The sequence below is a fragment of the Streptopelia decaocto genome (assembly GCF_964273445.1).
Source record: "Streptopelia decaocto genome assembly, chromosome: 2".
In the NCBI taxonomy this organism is placed as follows: domain Eukaryota; kingdom Metazoa; phylum Chordata; class Aves; order Columbiformes; family Columbidae; genus Streptopelia; species Streptopelia decaocto.
The window spans coordinates 77,940,996-77,957,528 of record NC_138655.1 but is presented as its reverse complement, the minus strand read 5'-3'; the positions used below and the strand labels follow the sequence as shown (position 1 = coordinate 77,957,528).

Genomic DNA, 16,533 nt, shown 5'->3' with positions numbered 1-16,533 from the left:
GTGGTGTCATCCCTGCCTTCTCGGGCGACCCCGACCAGTGCAGCCTGCTCCCCGCAGCCCTGCAGCGCGCCGCTCCCCTACCCCCGCTCACCCTCCCCGCCCCTCCGACACCGAGGGCTGCCCGGACGCGCGTCGCCTCCGCCGGCCGGGTCCCGCGGCGCAGCCCCCGACGGGACATTTTCGTGGGCACAGGGTTCGCCCGGCGCCAGGTGGTGCCGCCCGGCCCCGGTAACACGCCCATTATCGGGCCGGCATCGGAGGGAGAGTCGCACCTGTCACCGGTGACACCGCCGCGGGGCAGCACCCAGCCACCGCACTCGCCCCGGTCGGGCCGCCCGCCGCACCCGTTTTCACGCCGCGCTTCTGCCGGCAAGGGTGGCGTCCCGCCCGCAGCAGCTCCCGCAAGTTGCCGGGCCCGAGATGAAGCCCCGCTGCCGGCCGGCACGGGACGAGGGAGCTCGGCTTTCTTCCCCCGCTGCCGCCCGGCCAGGCCGCCCCTAAGCGGGCCGGGCCCCGCACCGCCGTGTCCCCAAGGAAGAGCGGCGGCGCCCCGCACGGTCGGGCACTGCCGAGACGGCCCCGCCGGCAAAGGGAGGGCGAGCCTTCCCCGAGGCCACCTGACAAAGCCGGCTGCCCTGGCCCTCTCCCTCCCGCAGGAAGACATCGCTTCCCTCCACCTTTCGCAGCTACCTCCAGCGCGGCCTCGCCGCTGCCCTTTCCTCCCCCACAGCCCATCCCGGGACGGGGCCACACTCACCGGATCGGAAGAACGCCGCGATGTCCGCCGAGTCCTTGGCCGCCTCCTCGGCCCCTTCCCCCGCGCCGCTGCCGGCCGTGGTGGCGGCGGCGGCGGAGGTGGCGGTAGCGGCGCTGCTCATGGCTGCTGCGTGTGGCGGCGGCGGCTCCTCCGGGCGAGACCCACCACCAACCCCACCGCCCGCTCCGCGCGTCCCGGCTTCACCTCCGGGCAGGAGCGGCCGTTAGGGCGGCAGCCGGAGCAGGCGAGCGATGCGGGGCGGCGGCGGGCGGCCACAGCGAGCGCAGGGACATGAAGGTATGTGCGGAATGGCAGCTCCGGGAGCGCCCACCCCCCGCAGCCACCTAGGAGGCGGCGTGTGCATGCAGGGAGTCAGGGCGGGCGGACGGGCGGCAGCCGGAGCGCAGACAATCGCGGGAGGAGGAGGACGGCGACGACGACGGCATGGGGAGGGCCAGCAGTCCGCGCAGCCAGCAGCCGGTGGGCGGAGGAAGACAGAGCGTTTCCAGCCTTCTCCTTTTTTTTTTTTTTTTGAGGGAGAGAGGAGCGAGCCGGAGGCGCAGCAGCTGCGCTAGCCGCCGTGCTGCCGGTGGCCGCAGCAACCGCTGTCCTCCATCTTGACTGGGAGGAGGAGGAGGAGGAGGGTGGGAAGGGGGGAGTCGGGAAAGGAAGCGAGTCCCCGCCCGAAGAACAAGGGCGGCGGAGCCGTGGGGGGAGCTCGGGAGTCTCCGGCTGCGTCCGGCACCCGTCGGGATGGGGCGGGGCGGCGTGGCGCAGGACGTCAGCGCTCCCGCCGAACCCGCTCCCCATTGGCTGGGGAGAGGCTGCCGGGGGAGCCGCCGGGAGCGCGGGGGCGGTGCGGGGGTTCCTCGCGGCCGTTGCCCGGCGGCTGCCGGAGGCGCGGTCGCGGCCTGGGGATTGTTGGTGTATTTTTTCTTTTTTTTTTTTTTTAACCGCATCCGACTGACTTTCGCCATCATACGCAGCTCTGCGGAGCAGTCCGGGTGCTCTCTCGGCCATGTGCGACGGTCGGGCTCGGGATCCTAAAGGTTCCGTCAGTCCGCCTGGCCGTCCGTCCCGTTGGGCAGAGGCCGCGCCCAAGGGGGCGGGAGGTGGCAAGTGGAGGGTTGGTGCGAGGTCACACCAGCTCTGTCGTCTTTCAGAGGGCTCCTGCTCGGTAAGAGCTCCAGCATCCCTGGTTTCAGAGGAGAGGCACCTACGGCTTGAAAGGAAAATTTTAAAAAGGGTACGCCAGTTTTCCAGAAAGGTGCCTTTAAAAGGCATGGAAGCAATTCATTACATTGCTATCTCATGTTGCTGGTTTTTTATTCAGTCATCACAGGGACACTTAAAAATATTTCGTGTTGTAGACTAGTGCGGTTAACATAAAATAAACAGCTCATGATGGAAAGCGCAATTGGGTGCTTGGTTGAGGTGCATCACAGCACAGTCATGCTCCCCATGTTAAACTGCCAGAATAAGATTGTGTGTGGGTAAGGTTGGAGAGATGGTGGCCAAGCAGGCAATTTAGTAGTTGCACAAACTGATAAAGCTGAGTAGCCCATCTCAAATGCTTGCGGTAAATGGTCAGAGACATTGCTTTGTAGCACGCTTGAAACACAAAAGTACAGCTCTCAAACCTTTGGTAAGTGTTAAAAGTAGAGAGAACTTCAAGAGAAATGTGGTTCTGTTAGTTTATCACAGGCAGATGATGTGGAAGTCATCCACAAGTTTCCCAAGGTTTGTATTTATCTGAAGTTGTATAGCTTGATGAAAAAGCTTTTGTGCAACTCCCCCTGCTCTAATTTCTCTTACAGAGAAAAGATCAGTTTGACTGAAAAGATTTCTTTTTTTTTTTTTTTTTTTAATGTTTTTCTTTCAGGCAGCAGGCATGGCAAAGAGTTCCAAATTAACATCCCACTGGCAGAAGTGGTTGTAATGTGAATTCCTTTCTAGCTGGCCTAGCACCATCCACCTAGCAAAAAACACAACTGGGACAAATGCTGCTGTTCTCTAGCAAGCAGTGAATTGGCTTGGGAGTAGGAACAAGATATTGTACATCAGCACAGAAAAAACTGCATAAGAATATGAGAAAATGGGATAAGTGAATGGAAGGAGATAATATAATGAGTAAAGAAAAATAGGTCTCCTGGAATCTCCATTATTTCAGCTTTCAGTGGCTGGAGAAGAAGAAGTGCTCAAGATTATTTGTTGTCTGAATTTGAATTAAAACCGATAGACCGAGCAACACTGGAAAAAACTTTTGAAGACTGTTCATCAGCTATTGAAAATAGAATACTGTCTGTTTCTACTTCATTGCTCATCTGGCATAGTGTACAATTTGTCAGTGAGTGCTAAAAAGCCAAGGATCATTTGGACAATTTTGAAGGCTGTATGACTGAAGTTTGTCCCTTCCCCTGTCCCCTCCATCTGCTGAATTGCAGGAGATGCTGGTTTTGTTTTTCTCTAACACCTGAATGCCCTGAGCCGTGCCTCCCACCAGGAGAGCCACTCATCATGGTGAAAGTGATTGAGATGGACTACTTGCAGTTAAAGTTCTTCACCTGCGCCAAAGGTGATTGTTACAGAGAAACCTTCAACAGCCAAGTATGCTCATAGCCTTTGCAGCATTCAGAAGGATTATAGCAATACAGTTGTGCGCGTGCTAATGTTCAGGATGCAATATTTACTAAAGGGTAAGCTAAAAGAAAGAGACAAAGATAGGAAAATGACATGACAAAGTTACTTAGCACACTGTAATGCAACAAGGATTTCATTCACAGGCATCCACCTTGGATATCAGATGCCTGATTTAATATTTTGACATTAGGAATTAAGTTTCTTAGTCTGGTTCTTCTTGATCATTTTAGGCTTGAAACTCAAAAAAAAAAAAAAAAAAAAAAAAACAACAACAACAACAAAAATACCAGGGTATGAATTGTCTTTGTGGAGAATGTTGCACGTTGAAACGTTGCATGAGTTCGGTACTTTGGAAGCCTGTCATTAGGGAATAGCCATATTCTCCATCCTCATCTCCTACTTTGCTTGTTTTGTTTTCCATCAACCTGCAAGTGGTTTTGCATCAATTGTAATGGTAAATGCAGGAAAAGAAAAAATACTATTCTTCATGTAAAAGGTATTTTAAGGGTGTTGTGACCTGCTAAATAGCAATAGTGTTAAGGCTGAGATTCAAATTAGAGTTTATTTAAGTTTTACACCAGGAGTTTTAAAAACTAAGGATGCTGAAATCATGCTTAATTTCTGTACCTACTCTGTATGTATATATAAAAGCATTTAATTTTATGTTTAGCAGATTGTTCAAAAAGATATACACTTCAGTAAAGTAAATGCTCTAAAAGAAGTGTTGTTTGATTTGAATGTCCTTTGGGTTTTTTGGGCTGCATCAAAAGCAGCGTGGCCAGCAGTTCAAGGGAGGTGATTCTGCCCTTCTGCTCTGCTCTGATGAGACCCCACCTGGAGTCCTGCATCCAGCTCTGGAGCCCTCAGTTCAGGAAAGACATGGACCTGTTGGAGAGGGGGCAGAGGAGGCCACAAAAATGATCAGGGGGCTGCAACAGCTCTGCTGTGAGGACAGGCTGAGAGAGTTAGGGTTGTTCAGCCTGGAGAAGAGAAGGCCCCAAGTAGACCTTATTGCAGCTTTTCAGTACTTGAAAGGGGCCTATAAGAAAGATGGGGACAAACTTTTTAGCAGGGCCTGTTACAATAAGACAACAGGTGATGGTTTTAAACTAAGAGAAGAGAGACTCAGGAAGAAATTATAAGGAAGAAATTTTTTACAATGATGGTGGTGAAACACTGGCCCAGGTTGCAGACATTCCAGGCCAGGCTGGACGGGTCTCTGAGCAACCTGATCTAGTTGAAGGTGTACTTGCTCATTGCAGGGGGATTGGACTAGGTGGCCTTTGGAGGTCACTTGCAACCCAAACTCTTGTATGATTCAGTGATTTGATGATTCATTGTCTTGTGTCTTACTCCAGTTGAATGGTCACTCTAAAACCAGTACATCAATGCACCAAGATCTGTATTCCTGTCAAAGAGGTCTTTTGTGAGGAAGGCAGCTTGCCAGAGCCTGACCTTCAGTATCCAAGTGTCACATGTCACCCGATGTTTCATCCCTAAAGGAACACGCAAACTGGATACTGCTTCTGTTTTTTTTCTTGCATCTTTTGCTGTCCACTTAATGAAGAAAACAAAAAACAAGTTTGCCCCAGTTCTAGAAGACATTAAAGAAAGCAGAACAACAGTTTGATTTAGAATCACTGTTATTTACAAACTTTTAAGAGAAGTAAACTAAAAACTTACTAGTTCTGGACAAGCTAGTAGACAGGAGATGATACTGACCTGGGCAGTCTTCTTGCTCAGAACTAAAAAAGCCTTTAATTATTAAAAACAAACAAACAAAACCCCACCCAGCAACCAGATTTTTACAATGGAATTATTTTCTCATAGTTGTTCACAAGCTTTGCTACTCATTTCACAAACCAAAACAGAGAACATACAAGAAAATGTGAGGGCAAGTCTTCCACCTGTAAAACACTTGGAGGGAAAATGCATGTGGACTTCTCTTCAGTCTAGCCAGCCTGTAAGAACTGCTTCTTAGATTATTTTTCTTCAGCAGGCTTTCAGGGGATTCCAAATGAATCTATAAAACAAGGCAGAAGCATGTTAAGTAGTAGAGAAGGCCATACCAGTTGCTACTGTGCTTTTAAGATGACAAGGCTTCTTTTAAGTTTGTAGCAGTTAAGGAAAGCAATAAAAGTTATTGATGTGTACCACCTCCCAGTTGCTATCTGGTTTCTGATCTAAATGGTGCTTGTGTTATAGCAACATTTGTCATTTTCAAATTATTCTCCATGCGCAAGATGCATCTCTTTTATCTGTAGACTAGCACTGAGGCATTTTCTGACTGTTATCATTATTATCTCCCTCATTTCTGCAGAAGCATCCATGCCTTTTTGAAAAGTTGTCTGAAACAGTACTAAGCCTACGTGCTCCACTTACTTACACTAGAAAATCAAGGTCTTGTTTCCTCTTATGACTTCTGGCAGCTTTTGGAACTTCTGTCTTTGCCTCTTCATTGGTTTTTCTACTTTTACAAAAAACAGTAAAATTTTTTAGTATCCAGTAGCAGATGAACTGCCTACCACCTATGTAAAATATTGCCAGTCTACTTGAAAATACTTTCACTGTACTTCCTCTGGTAAGGCCTTCCACATTCTTACTTGTCCTTATAAACTTAGAACAGCACTACCAGCACCCACCAGGACATAACATTTCATAGATACTCTTAGCAGCCATAAGGAGAGGTTTAGTACACTTAAGTCAAAAACTGTAAAGGAACAGTGTTTGTTGGTCACTGTGACTAAAGTTTTCCTGCTTATATGGTTATGACTGTCAAATCATACGCAAAGAATCAAACAGGTTTTTAATAACCTACAGACCAACTTGCGTGTTTTTGCATATTGCTTACAAAAAATGTTAACCATCCTGATTTTATTTATAACCAAACCACTTTTTTTTTTCTTAAATTGTAATTCTCACCATTTCAGTGATGTGATATCTCTATAAAAATACAGCTCCTAGTTATGCTATGTGGCATGTACTGACTTGTCAAAGTCAAGGACACTTCTGTTATGTGCAGAAATTACACCAGCCGTCAGATGTTTTATAGACTATTGGTGGTCTATATACCATCTGCTGACTAACCTCAGCCTAATGAAGCGTTGTTTTTTCTTTTTACACTTAGGCACTCATAATTCTACATTATTGTACAATTACTGGCAGTGGAATCACTTGGCTGCATCTCAGACAAGTCATCCCATTGCCTTTGCTATCCAGGTTTTCAGAAATGCTTGTTCTCTCCATCAGGAAGTATGCGTACATATAAATGGACACACGCATGCACACCCTAATTTCAGACTTTCTACCACTAGCATTAACATTGAAGCCATACTGTGCTTTCAAGAAGTATTTTCCTATTTGTCCAAGATTTCCCAGGCAGAAATGTGTGTGGTGCTTCAGAGACTTTCTGAAAGAATTCAACTTACCGTGCCTGACTGAAAACAATGTGCATGTTCTTCATAAGATCACAGCCTGGCTGGATTATATGCAGAAATCCTAACAGTAGGACAATGATGCATGCCAAAGCATCTGCAGGTGATTTACTCCTCTTTTTAAATCAGTTGTTCTCAAGGTGGCATGATCTCTTATTCTGCTTGTAAAAAAACTTTAGACATTCTGCAGTATTCTCCTCACTCCACAACACATCAAATTGCACATTCTTTATCATCTAACGTTGTCATCCCTGATTTTTTCAAAGACTAGGTTTAGGTTAGGATGTGGTTCCAGGTAACTAAAGAGGAGGGACATGATTTTTTTTTCCTCTGGGTAAGGAGACTGGCAACACTAGATGGGTTTGTCTTAATTGATGAGGAGTTAAATGCATCTCCTCAGTCTTTCTTTAGCTTTAAGAGCATTTTAGGAAAAAAACTCAAGAGATAAATTCAGCATTTTCCTTTTCCTGTTGAATTCCACCTTCTAGTGTCTCACATGTTAATCCTTACAAGGAAAACCATCCGTTTTCAGGTCTTTATAAATTTAAGTTAAGAAACTGGGCTCCAGCAATCTAGATCAATTGAAACAATGAAGATTTAGCGTGGCTAGTTACACTCAGAAAGCATAAAGAACTCAATGCTGTATTCCCTCTTAGGCTTCCAGAATCTTGCTTTCCTAGTTTTGGCTCTTTAAACTAAGCAACTGAACATACAACCTACTCGGTGGCTTGTATCAGATCATTCCCATTCTTCTGAATGGAAATACTGCCAAATACCTCTAGAGACAAACCATGTTAAGCCCTAAAGGAAAGCTTTTGCATCAAGCCTGGCGTCCTCCATAGATCTGCCCATGTCTTGCTCCTGCTCAGGGGATGTTATAGAATAAAAGGTTGTCAATAGCAAGGTGGGCCCCAATCAAGCTTACGTTGCCAACATTATCAACAATCTGTGTGTGTATGATTACTACTGGACAGTATTCCAACATCATGATATTTTATGCATTGAAGGCATCAGTGGTATCTTGTTTCATCATGATGTACAGACAACTTGTGTCAGAACAACCCCTGCCTTTCATGCCCAAAAAGCGCTAGCATGTCCACAGAAAAAAAATGCACTGTGCATACAGAAAAAATATACCATATGTATCTTTAAACACAGACCACTGCTTTGTATTGTTGTGGTGGAAACTCAGAAAAATAGGTCACCAATTAAGGGAGGCTATTAAGCTAATGATTGCAAATAGATCAGTAGACAGCCTTACATTATGTCACTTATTTATGCCAAGCATTTTGAAACACCCTGTACTACATTTATGAGAAAACTGTTCACTTATTATCAAAGCGGTATTAAGTCCAGTTGACAATTATCCTTCTGCTTTAACAGTAATAATCTGTTAATTGTACTGGCTTGCCTACAATCGGTTGTCAAAATAATGTACAAGAATTGGCATAGAGCAGCACACAAGAGCCATGTGTAAAATGGAATTGTAATTTATGAGCCTAGACAAAGTGAAAAGTCAATCAAAAGTGAAGCTTAAAACAAATGGCATTCTGCTTCAAGAGTTATCTCCCAGAGGAGGGCATTTAAATCTGTTCTGCTTCTTGCTTGCTTGTATGCATTTAACTTCATCAGCATGCTGGTTTAGAGTTGCCCAGATTGGAAAGCATCTTGATGCCTATGTCTATATCACTTCTGTCAATCAGTATCTTGTAACAGGGATTGAAGAAATTCGAGTAGTTGCTTATGCAACAAATAAACCAAAGTACCATTTTTTCAGCCAGGTGATATTTACAATTGGACCTTGAGGTTTTCCAGGTTAATTTGAGCGTTCAATAGACACCTCCAAGACATTCAGGGTTTTCGGTCAGGATACCAGTAAAGGCTGTTGTGCTGTAGTGAATCTAGACTGCATGAGTTCCCAAACAGATCTCCAGAATTGTTTCATTTGGAAATAATGGATTTGCACAGAAACAGGCTTTCCAGATTCCCAGATAGACTTCTTGAGACCCATGATGTGGTTCCCCATCACTATCTCCTGCACAAGAGGTGATCTCTAGTATCAAAGCCACATTTTGCAATCTAATTTATTTATTTCTATGTATATACATATATAATGATTTCTCCTTTTTTCTTGTTTTTTTCAAGGCTTTGTTTCCGGATTGGTCTTTTTAGTGTATCCTTCACTTTCTGCAGATACTTCACCGTTGCCTGTGGTCTCTATACATAATATGTGATTTGCTCAGATTGATAAGTGAATAGTTTTGTTAGGGAGGTCAACTTCAAGGTGAGGATTCATCATTCCTTAGTACCAGTTGGCCAACACTGTCATCTGGGTTGATTGTGCTATTAGCTAAACAGTCACAACAGACGTTATTCCTGACATTGCTTAGTCTTAATTGTATGAAGGTGCACAGCCGTGAATTGCCAGCCTTGCCTTCTTCCAGGACCTGCTGCAATGGGAAAGAACTGACCAGTCTGGAACAAAGTTCCGAGTGTTTTCTTTGCTCATAATCAGAAAGCCAAATTCCTTGCCACGATTGGGAAGCCACTTGGCTTTCAGCAGTAAAAAAAAAGCAGCAGCTGCAGCAATGCTCTGTGGGACAGGGGACAGTAAATAAACTGTTTTAATTTTTCTTCTGTCCTCTCCAATTTTTCAATTAGAAGACAAATCCTCTTTCATTTTCCTTCATCCTGCTTGGTATATCCCCTTCTCCCCATTGTACCACAGTAAGCTAATTGAGCAAAATGCAACTGTTGCCAGCATTTTGCTCCTCATGTGCTTGCTTTCTTCTCTTTTCTATTTAGCAGCTAATTTCATGGGTAGTCCCAGTTTCCTATTTTTAATTGAATAGGCTACTTGGAGTGGAACCCTTGGGCATTAACAGGGGTAAGGTTTTGATCTTGACCCTGAAAGGTATCCAGCACATACTGCTGTTGGCATGTTAACCCGTTAGAGCTATTTGCTTCCTAAGACATTCAGCAATTGAGAGACCGTTCAGGCTCTGCAGAGTCACTTGGTGCTCCACATTCCCTCCAGGGTCTCAGCTGCTGTTTCTAAAGACAAAAAACACAGAAGGGCTTCAGCTTCCAAGCCTTTCTAGTCCTTAGCCCCTTTGCCAATACTTGTACACAAGACTGAAGACATCATCTGTGCATGCTTTCATTCTGGGATAAAGGACTGTTCAGTTTGTACACAAAGCAAGTTTGCAGATCATGTGCTCAGCGTGGCTTACACTGTGTCCCTGCCTCTCAGTCCTTGCAGAGGAGGAGCAGATAATGTGGGACAGGAGCTGTATTCAGTTGGCAGCACTCCCAGGAAATGCCTACAAACTTCTGGGCCTTAGCGTAATTGTAGGACTGAAGCTATTTTTGCATTTTTGCTAAAATGATTCTGCCCTTTGATGCAGATTAAAAACCCAAAATAATCTTTTTACAGGTAGAAGGCTACATCCAGTCATCCCAGTTGTCATTGTTATTAGTGCATAGCCTTGAACTTTCACCACTTGACTCTTTCGTATTGATAAGAGGTGTGAAATGACTTTTTGACAGTAAATCTCTAGCAATAGAGCAGCCAGATCAGGAGGAAGTGGGATGCCACAGATACCCATTTCAGTTCACTTACCAAAGAAATTTTAATGTTTTTACCTAAGCCCTAAAATTTAAATTGTCAATACTTCGTTGTGAAAGATTTAATATTAGGTCTCAAGAAACAATTACTTGAAAATTTGCTGTTCAAATTATGTGCCTAAATTTATTTCCTATTCACTGCTTTCACCTAATAGAAGTATTTCCAGCATGGCACCTACTGGCTATATTGGCCTGGGTTTTCCCTAGACTTAGACACTTGTCCAATAGGGTTAGAAATTTGCAGAACTTTTAAGAAGCTTTTGATTTGTCATGTCTGCAAGGGCTTTACAAAGGTGCCTTCCATAGGAACTATAGCAGCTCATGTGATGACTTTTTGTGGCATGCAGTGGAGATTAGGACTAAATCATGTCCTCTAGCCAAATATGGAATTTTAGAATCTTCACACTGTGAAGATTTCATGACAATCATTTCATTATAAAGGCAGCTTTTCCTTGCTTGGGTATTTCAGCTAACATGTTTCTTCAAGCTCTGTCTGTTCATTTAGCACATTCTTCATAGGCTTTGGTTGCTGGATTGAGCCATGAATCAATACCCCTGCTATCACAACCTGCCCTTAAATTTTATAAGAAAAAAACCATCCTTTTTGATTTGCTGCAGTACATACTGTATTTTGTCAATTTACTCACATTCCATTCATGTCTGTTGTGTGGAGTTTAATTTGAATTATTGTCTATTTCTGCTGTTGATTACAGTGACTAACTTCTAAGCTTCTGTAATAGTTAAACACCAGGTCTAAGAATGACATGATATAAAAATTACTGTTATGCTACAGGAGAGGAGCAAATTCAGTCAGCTATCTTTGGGATGGTACTAGTTTTATTAAAGTTTTTGTTCACATAGAAGTAATAGTTTCTGATTTAACTGACTGCCCCTTTTAGTAGGGTAAATATCAAAAGATATTGCACAAGTCTGACAGATGTATCCCACCACAAAAATATTTTATTTCTTACAAATGAAGATAGTGTTTGACTGTAAGAAGCTAGAATTGCAAGACCTTTTTATTTCCAGTTATTTCACTCCATACTAACATCTACTACAAGGATTATAATTGCTCACAAGTTCTCAAATTCTATCCTTCACTGTGGGTTTCATTCTCCATTGTTATATCTTGTGCTGTATTTGATAAATGTAACTACTATTTAACACAACCATTCTGTTTTAAATCTGGTTTATGTAACATTTAATGTGGAAATACTTATACTGACTTGTCCGAACATCTGCTGGTCTTTTTTAGAGTCTTTCCCTAAATATGATATCAAGCTCAACGATGAAGGATTCAAATTCATTTCCTGTATCTGTTAATGAAGATTTGTAAACATGCAGTTTTTCAGAAAGATGTTCCTTATTTTTTTTACTAAAGTAAGAGTAATCAAGCCTTTACTCCTTTTAAGCCATTTTTTTTTCTCTGCTAGCTTTAAACCATCAGTTCTCTCCAATTGTGATTGCCTTGGCAGGATTAAAATCTAGTTTCCTCCTTTTTCAGACATAATGAAATGAATTTACTCCATCATCACTCATTCATGAGGCACATTTGTTCTTTATAATGTATTTAGAAACACTGTTTCTCATTGATTACTCAGCAGTATTTTTATTTCTAAATGATGTTCAGAAAATAGTTAAACATTAATATTTTCCTCTATCTAGGAGTATTAATATTTTCACCTATCATAAGCTTTTTAGATTATTTAGAACGAGGTAATAAACTCTTCTGTGAAAGAAAAAATGAATGTTGCAAACATCCCAAAGAATTAAATGTTGCTTTTATTAGTGTTCTGTCCAGGTTTTGTGAACAAGGCTGGTCAGAACACCATGAACAGACAAAACAAAACTGCTCCCAAAAGTGTTAGCAGTGAAGGAATGTGGTGGCAGCTGAAGCTGAGGACCAGCAGTGGAGATGCAGAACTGCTTCAGAAAGCTTTTTGTAACATGCTGAATGAAGTGAGTCAGTTGATGGGAAAGGAGGTGGGGAGAAAGTTTGCTGTGCTGGGATAAATGTGCAGCTAACTGCTATTCATGTTTTCTATAAAATGAACAGTTATAGATGACAGAGTTGTCTGTTTTTTTCAGTGACTGGTGACTTTCATATGGAACTCTGAGCAGTATGATTACAATGGAAGGTTTCTTCTCTATTCACTAAACACAAGCCATATGTCATAAGGAGTGAAAATGCTAATCTGAAATGTAATCCCCTGTCTTTTTTCAGAGAGCAATAGATACCAAGTGCTACAGAGAAATAAAATTATAGTTTTACCAATATTGGAAGTTCTTTCTGGACTCATACTGCTATCACAAATCCTAAACTACAAGTATCGCTATCCTTTAGTATATGTGTATGTATTGTGACTATTGTACCTCTAGGTGATAAAAGTTAATTGGAAAACTAAGTAGGAAAAGGTAGTATCTTTAATCAGATGAGCTGGTACAACTGGAAAAGCCAGACAAGCTTTTAGACACATGCGTTCTTTGAATCAGCTGGAGTAGTCTTGTACTTCTTAACATTTTTTTGCTAGCAACATTAATTGGCTTAAAGAGACTTTCTTCTCACTAGAATTTGTGTTTCTCTTACATCTTCAGAAAACCATGGCTGCAAATGTATTATTTTCAAATGTTATGAGGTCCATAAATTGTTTCTTTTGATTTGTTTTGAACATATTGATTTTTAATTAAATAGGTTATTTCTTTTCCCTTTTGTATTAGAGAAAACAGTAGAGGTGAAGACTCCTCCTTAATCTCTCTATGCCATTTACCCAATTAAACTTTGACCACATTGGCTCTTATCATTCTCTGTATATTAAATGGTCTTAATTTTTTTTACATGCATTCCTATGTGTACCATATTATGCTTGTAAACAATTTTGTTCATTTTTTCTGGACTTTGTTGCTCCTTTATCTTTTGTATCAGACAGAGTACTAAAAGCCAAGCTTATTTCATAGTTCATCTCAAGCTGAGGGTTACCTATGTATTTATGCAATAGTATTATATGTTCAAGTATTCTATAAATAATCTTACGTCCAAACTGTGAGTTGTGGTCAATCCTTATAAAAGGTTCATGGCACATAAATACATTTGTTGTACCTTTATAATGTCTGTATCTTATACTTGCACAAAAATGGGAATTTATTACATTAGGCTTGGTGGAAGAATAAGTTTTACATTTTCATAAGGGTTTTGGTTTTGTTTTTTTTTAGTTCTGATATGATAACACCAACAAAGTAAAAGAGATTAGAAATAAATCAAATAAAAAATAGAACTAATTTTCTTTAAAGTATGCACATAAATCTGTACTTCCATAAACGTGGGATAAGGTTGAACAAATAAGCATAAGCAGGGAAACAGATTTAGTTCTCTCTGCCTTGGGAGGGTGTTCTAAATTGCATGACCTATTAAGGTACCTTCCAGGGCTCTAATTTTACACAATGAAATGCATCATTAAAATGTTTAGACCTCTCTGCACATGCATTAATCTAAGTAATCTAAGTAATTTATGAATAGTTAGTTTTACTCTTTCAAATAGCTAATAAATTGAGTAGATAACAGTGGTCTTAGTATAGCGCCTTTCCTCATTTAAATCAAATACAAGGACAACAGAAGTTGAACAGTCACTCCTCTTATTATTTCTCTTTCCAGTTTACTTTTTTCTAATTGCTCTTTATTCTGTTTCTTGCTTCTTTTCTCCTTCAAATGCGTTCATCTAAGAATTTTTTCACGTGGAAAATGATACTACATGTTCTACCATGTCAATTTATACAGTAATTTTCATATCTGCATGATTCCTTTCATAAAAACAGTATTTTTTTTCACTTTATATTGTGTTGCTTTGAAAGGAGTTTTAGCCGCAGTGAAAAGGCTTCTTTTAATCTAGAACAATTACAGCCATGCAAAGATTGATGCCATTTTAATGGCTGCATATTTATTTAACAATATCACTATAACATGTACAGTGATATAACTGTTTGTATAGAAACAATCAAATATTCCAACATAGACAAAACCTTTCTCTGTTATACAATTATTTGGATGAGCTAGCTTTAGAAAGCTCATACCTGAGAACCAGTATATGACTGTATGGATTTTCATTAATTTTAAATAAATAGATATTTCAGTAAACCATGGTGGGTGCATTCCCCTGTTGCAACAACAACAACAAAAGAAAATTCATTATGAGAATCAATAGGACCCTTACAAGAGGTTAAAATGAAGCTTTGAAACATCAAGCTTTGGCTATAGGTAAATCCAGATAGTGTACATTCAGGTGCTTTCAAAGTCATTGCTAATTTTAACATTCTTATAGATCTGTTTCACAATGAGCTGTACTTCTTATTTTTCTGTCTTAACTGTTGAGTAGATGGTTAATATCTGTTTTCCATCAATTGTACATATGCTACCAGATCCTCTGCCTAAATCCTATGAAGGAAGAAACCTTCTAAGGTGGATGCCCAATTCCCAGCCAGAAGTGCATCTGTGTGGGTTGTGTATCTACTATGTCCTCCAGCCCATGGGTCTTCAGCCTTCGTAAAGTGAAGGATATATATATATTTTTTTTTAAATCTGTGGACAAGCTTATGAAGATATTATCCTGATCTTCACTTACAAACGAATTAAATTTAAGCTTAGTAAGTTTTTTTAGTACTTTATATTTTGTCCCATTTTCTTGTCTGCTTGCCTGGGAATCCATCCAGTCTGTGAGATTTTTTAATTATTTCACTTCTTCTTCTTCTTTTTTTTTTTTTTTTTTTTTTGTTTTTCCCAGCCTATCTTCTGATGCCTTGTGATCTTCTTGCTACAATTTGAGAGCCACTAATCTGCGAGGACTCTTGTCATCAGTAGAGAGACTGAGGAAGGCTCTAAAAGTTGTTCTCTCTCAAGGCACTGAGGAGACAGTGGGTTGAGATCCATCACAGTGTCTTCACAGACACATTTGTCTTTCTCTAGTGAGCGGCCATATTTGAGAGCAGACCAAAAAAGCATACCTAAAGAGGTCCAGAAATAATTTGTCCTGAGGTACCAATATATGTGTAAAGATGTCCTCCCTTTGCTACCTCTTCTTTAGGTCACAAGAGCACCATATAAAGAGGTGACCGTGCTCATTCATTACGATGAATATTTGAACAGCTTTTTCATTGCTGAGTTGTCAGCTGTCAATCTATTCTTTGGTTAATTTTTAATTAATGATATCTGAATTGTAGTAGAGCTAGATGACATCTGATGAGGTATAGATCAAACAGACACGTAAAAGTTCCAGGCAGAAGCAATTTCTGCCCATTAATAAAAGATCACAGGATCACAGAATCACAGAATGTTAGGGATTGGAAGGGACATCAAAAGATCATCTAGTCCAATCTCCAGCAGGAACACCTGGATGAGGTTACACAGGAAGGCATCCAGACAGGTTTTGAATGTCTCCAGAGAAGGAGACTCCACAGCCTCCCTGGGCAGCCTGTTCCAGTGTTCTGTCACCTTCACTGTGAAGAAGTTTCTCGTCATATTTAAGTGGAACCTCCTGTGTCCCAGTTTGTACCCGCTGCCCCTTGTCAGCATTAATGAGGTCACCCTTCAGTCTCCTCCAAGCTAAAGAGCCCCAGTTCCCTCAGTCTTTCCTCATAAGGGAGATGCTCCACTCCCTTAATCATCTTTGTTGCCCTGCGCTGGACTCTCCCCAGCAGTTCCCTGTCCTTCTTGAACTGAGGGGCCCAGAACTGGACACAGTATTCCAGATGCAGTCTCACCAGGGCAGAGTAGAGGGGAAGGAGAACCTCTCTAGACCTACTAACCACCCCCCTTTTAATACACCCCAGGATGCCATTGGCCTTATTGGCCACATTGGCTGGCTCATGGTCATCCTGTTGTCCACCAGGACCCCCAGGTCCCTTTCCCCTATACTGCTCTCTAGCAGGTTGTTCCCCAGTTTATACTGGAACCTGGGGTTGTTCCTGCCCAAATGCAAGACTCTACACTTGCCTTCGTTATATTTCATTACATTTTCCCCCGCTCAACTCTCCAGCCTCTTGAGGTCTCACTGGATGACGGCACAACCTTCTGGTGTGTCAGCCACT

The 16,533-nt window shown here is 42.1% G+C and overlaps 1 protein-coding gene across 7 annotated transcripts in view; it reads right to left on the bottom strand.

Annotated features, from left to right (window-relative positions):
• The window catches only part of TRIO (trio Rho guanine nucleotide exchange factor), a 256,340-nt gene extending 254,911 nt beyond the window's left edge, over positions 1-1,429 (bottom strand). For 5 of the 7 annotated variants that reach the window (XM_082046525.1, XM_082046524.1, XM_082046527.1 and 2 more), the window contains exon 1: positions 758-1,429. In XM_082046525.1, coding sequence (XP_081902651.1) covers positions 758-878 — 121 coding nt within the window. In that variant the 5' untranslated portion in view covers positions 879-1,429. The remainder of the gene's footprint in view (positions 1-757) is intronic. The other 2 variants (XM_082046521.1, XM_082046523.1) reach the window with 2 other exon arrangements.
• Between the last annotated feature and the right edge of the window lie 15,104 nt (positions 1,430-16,533).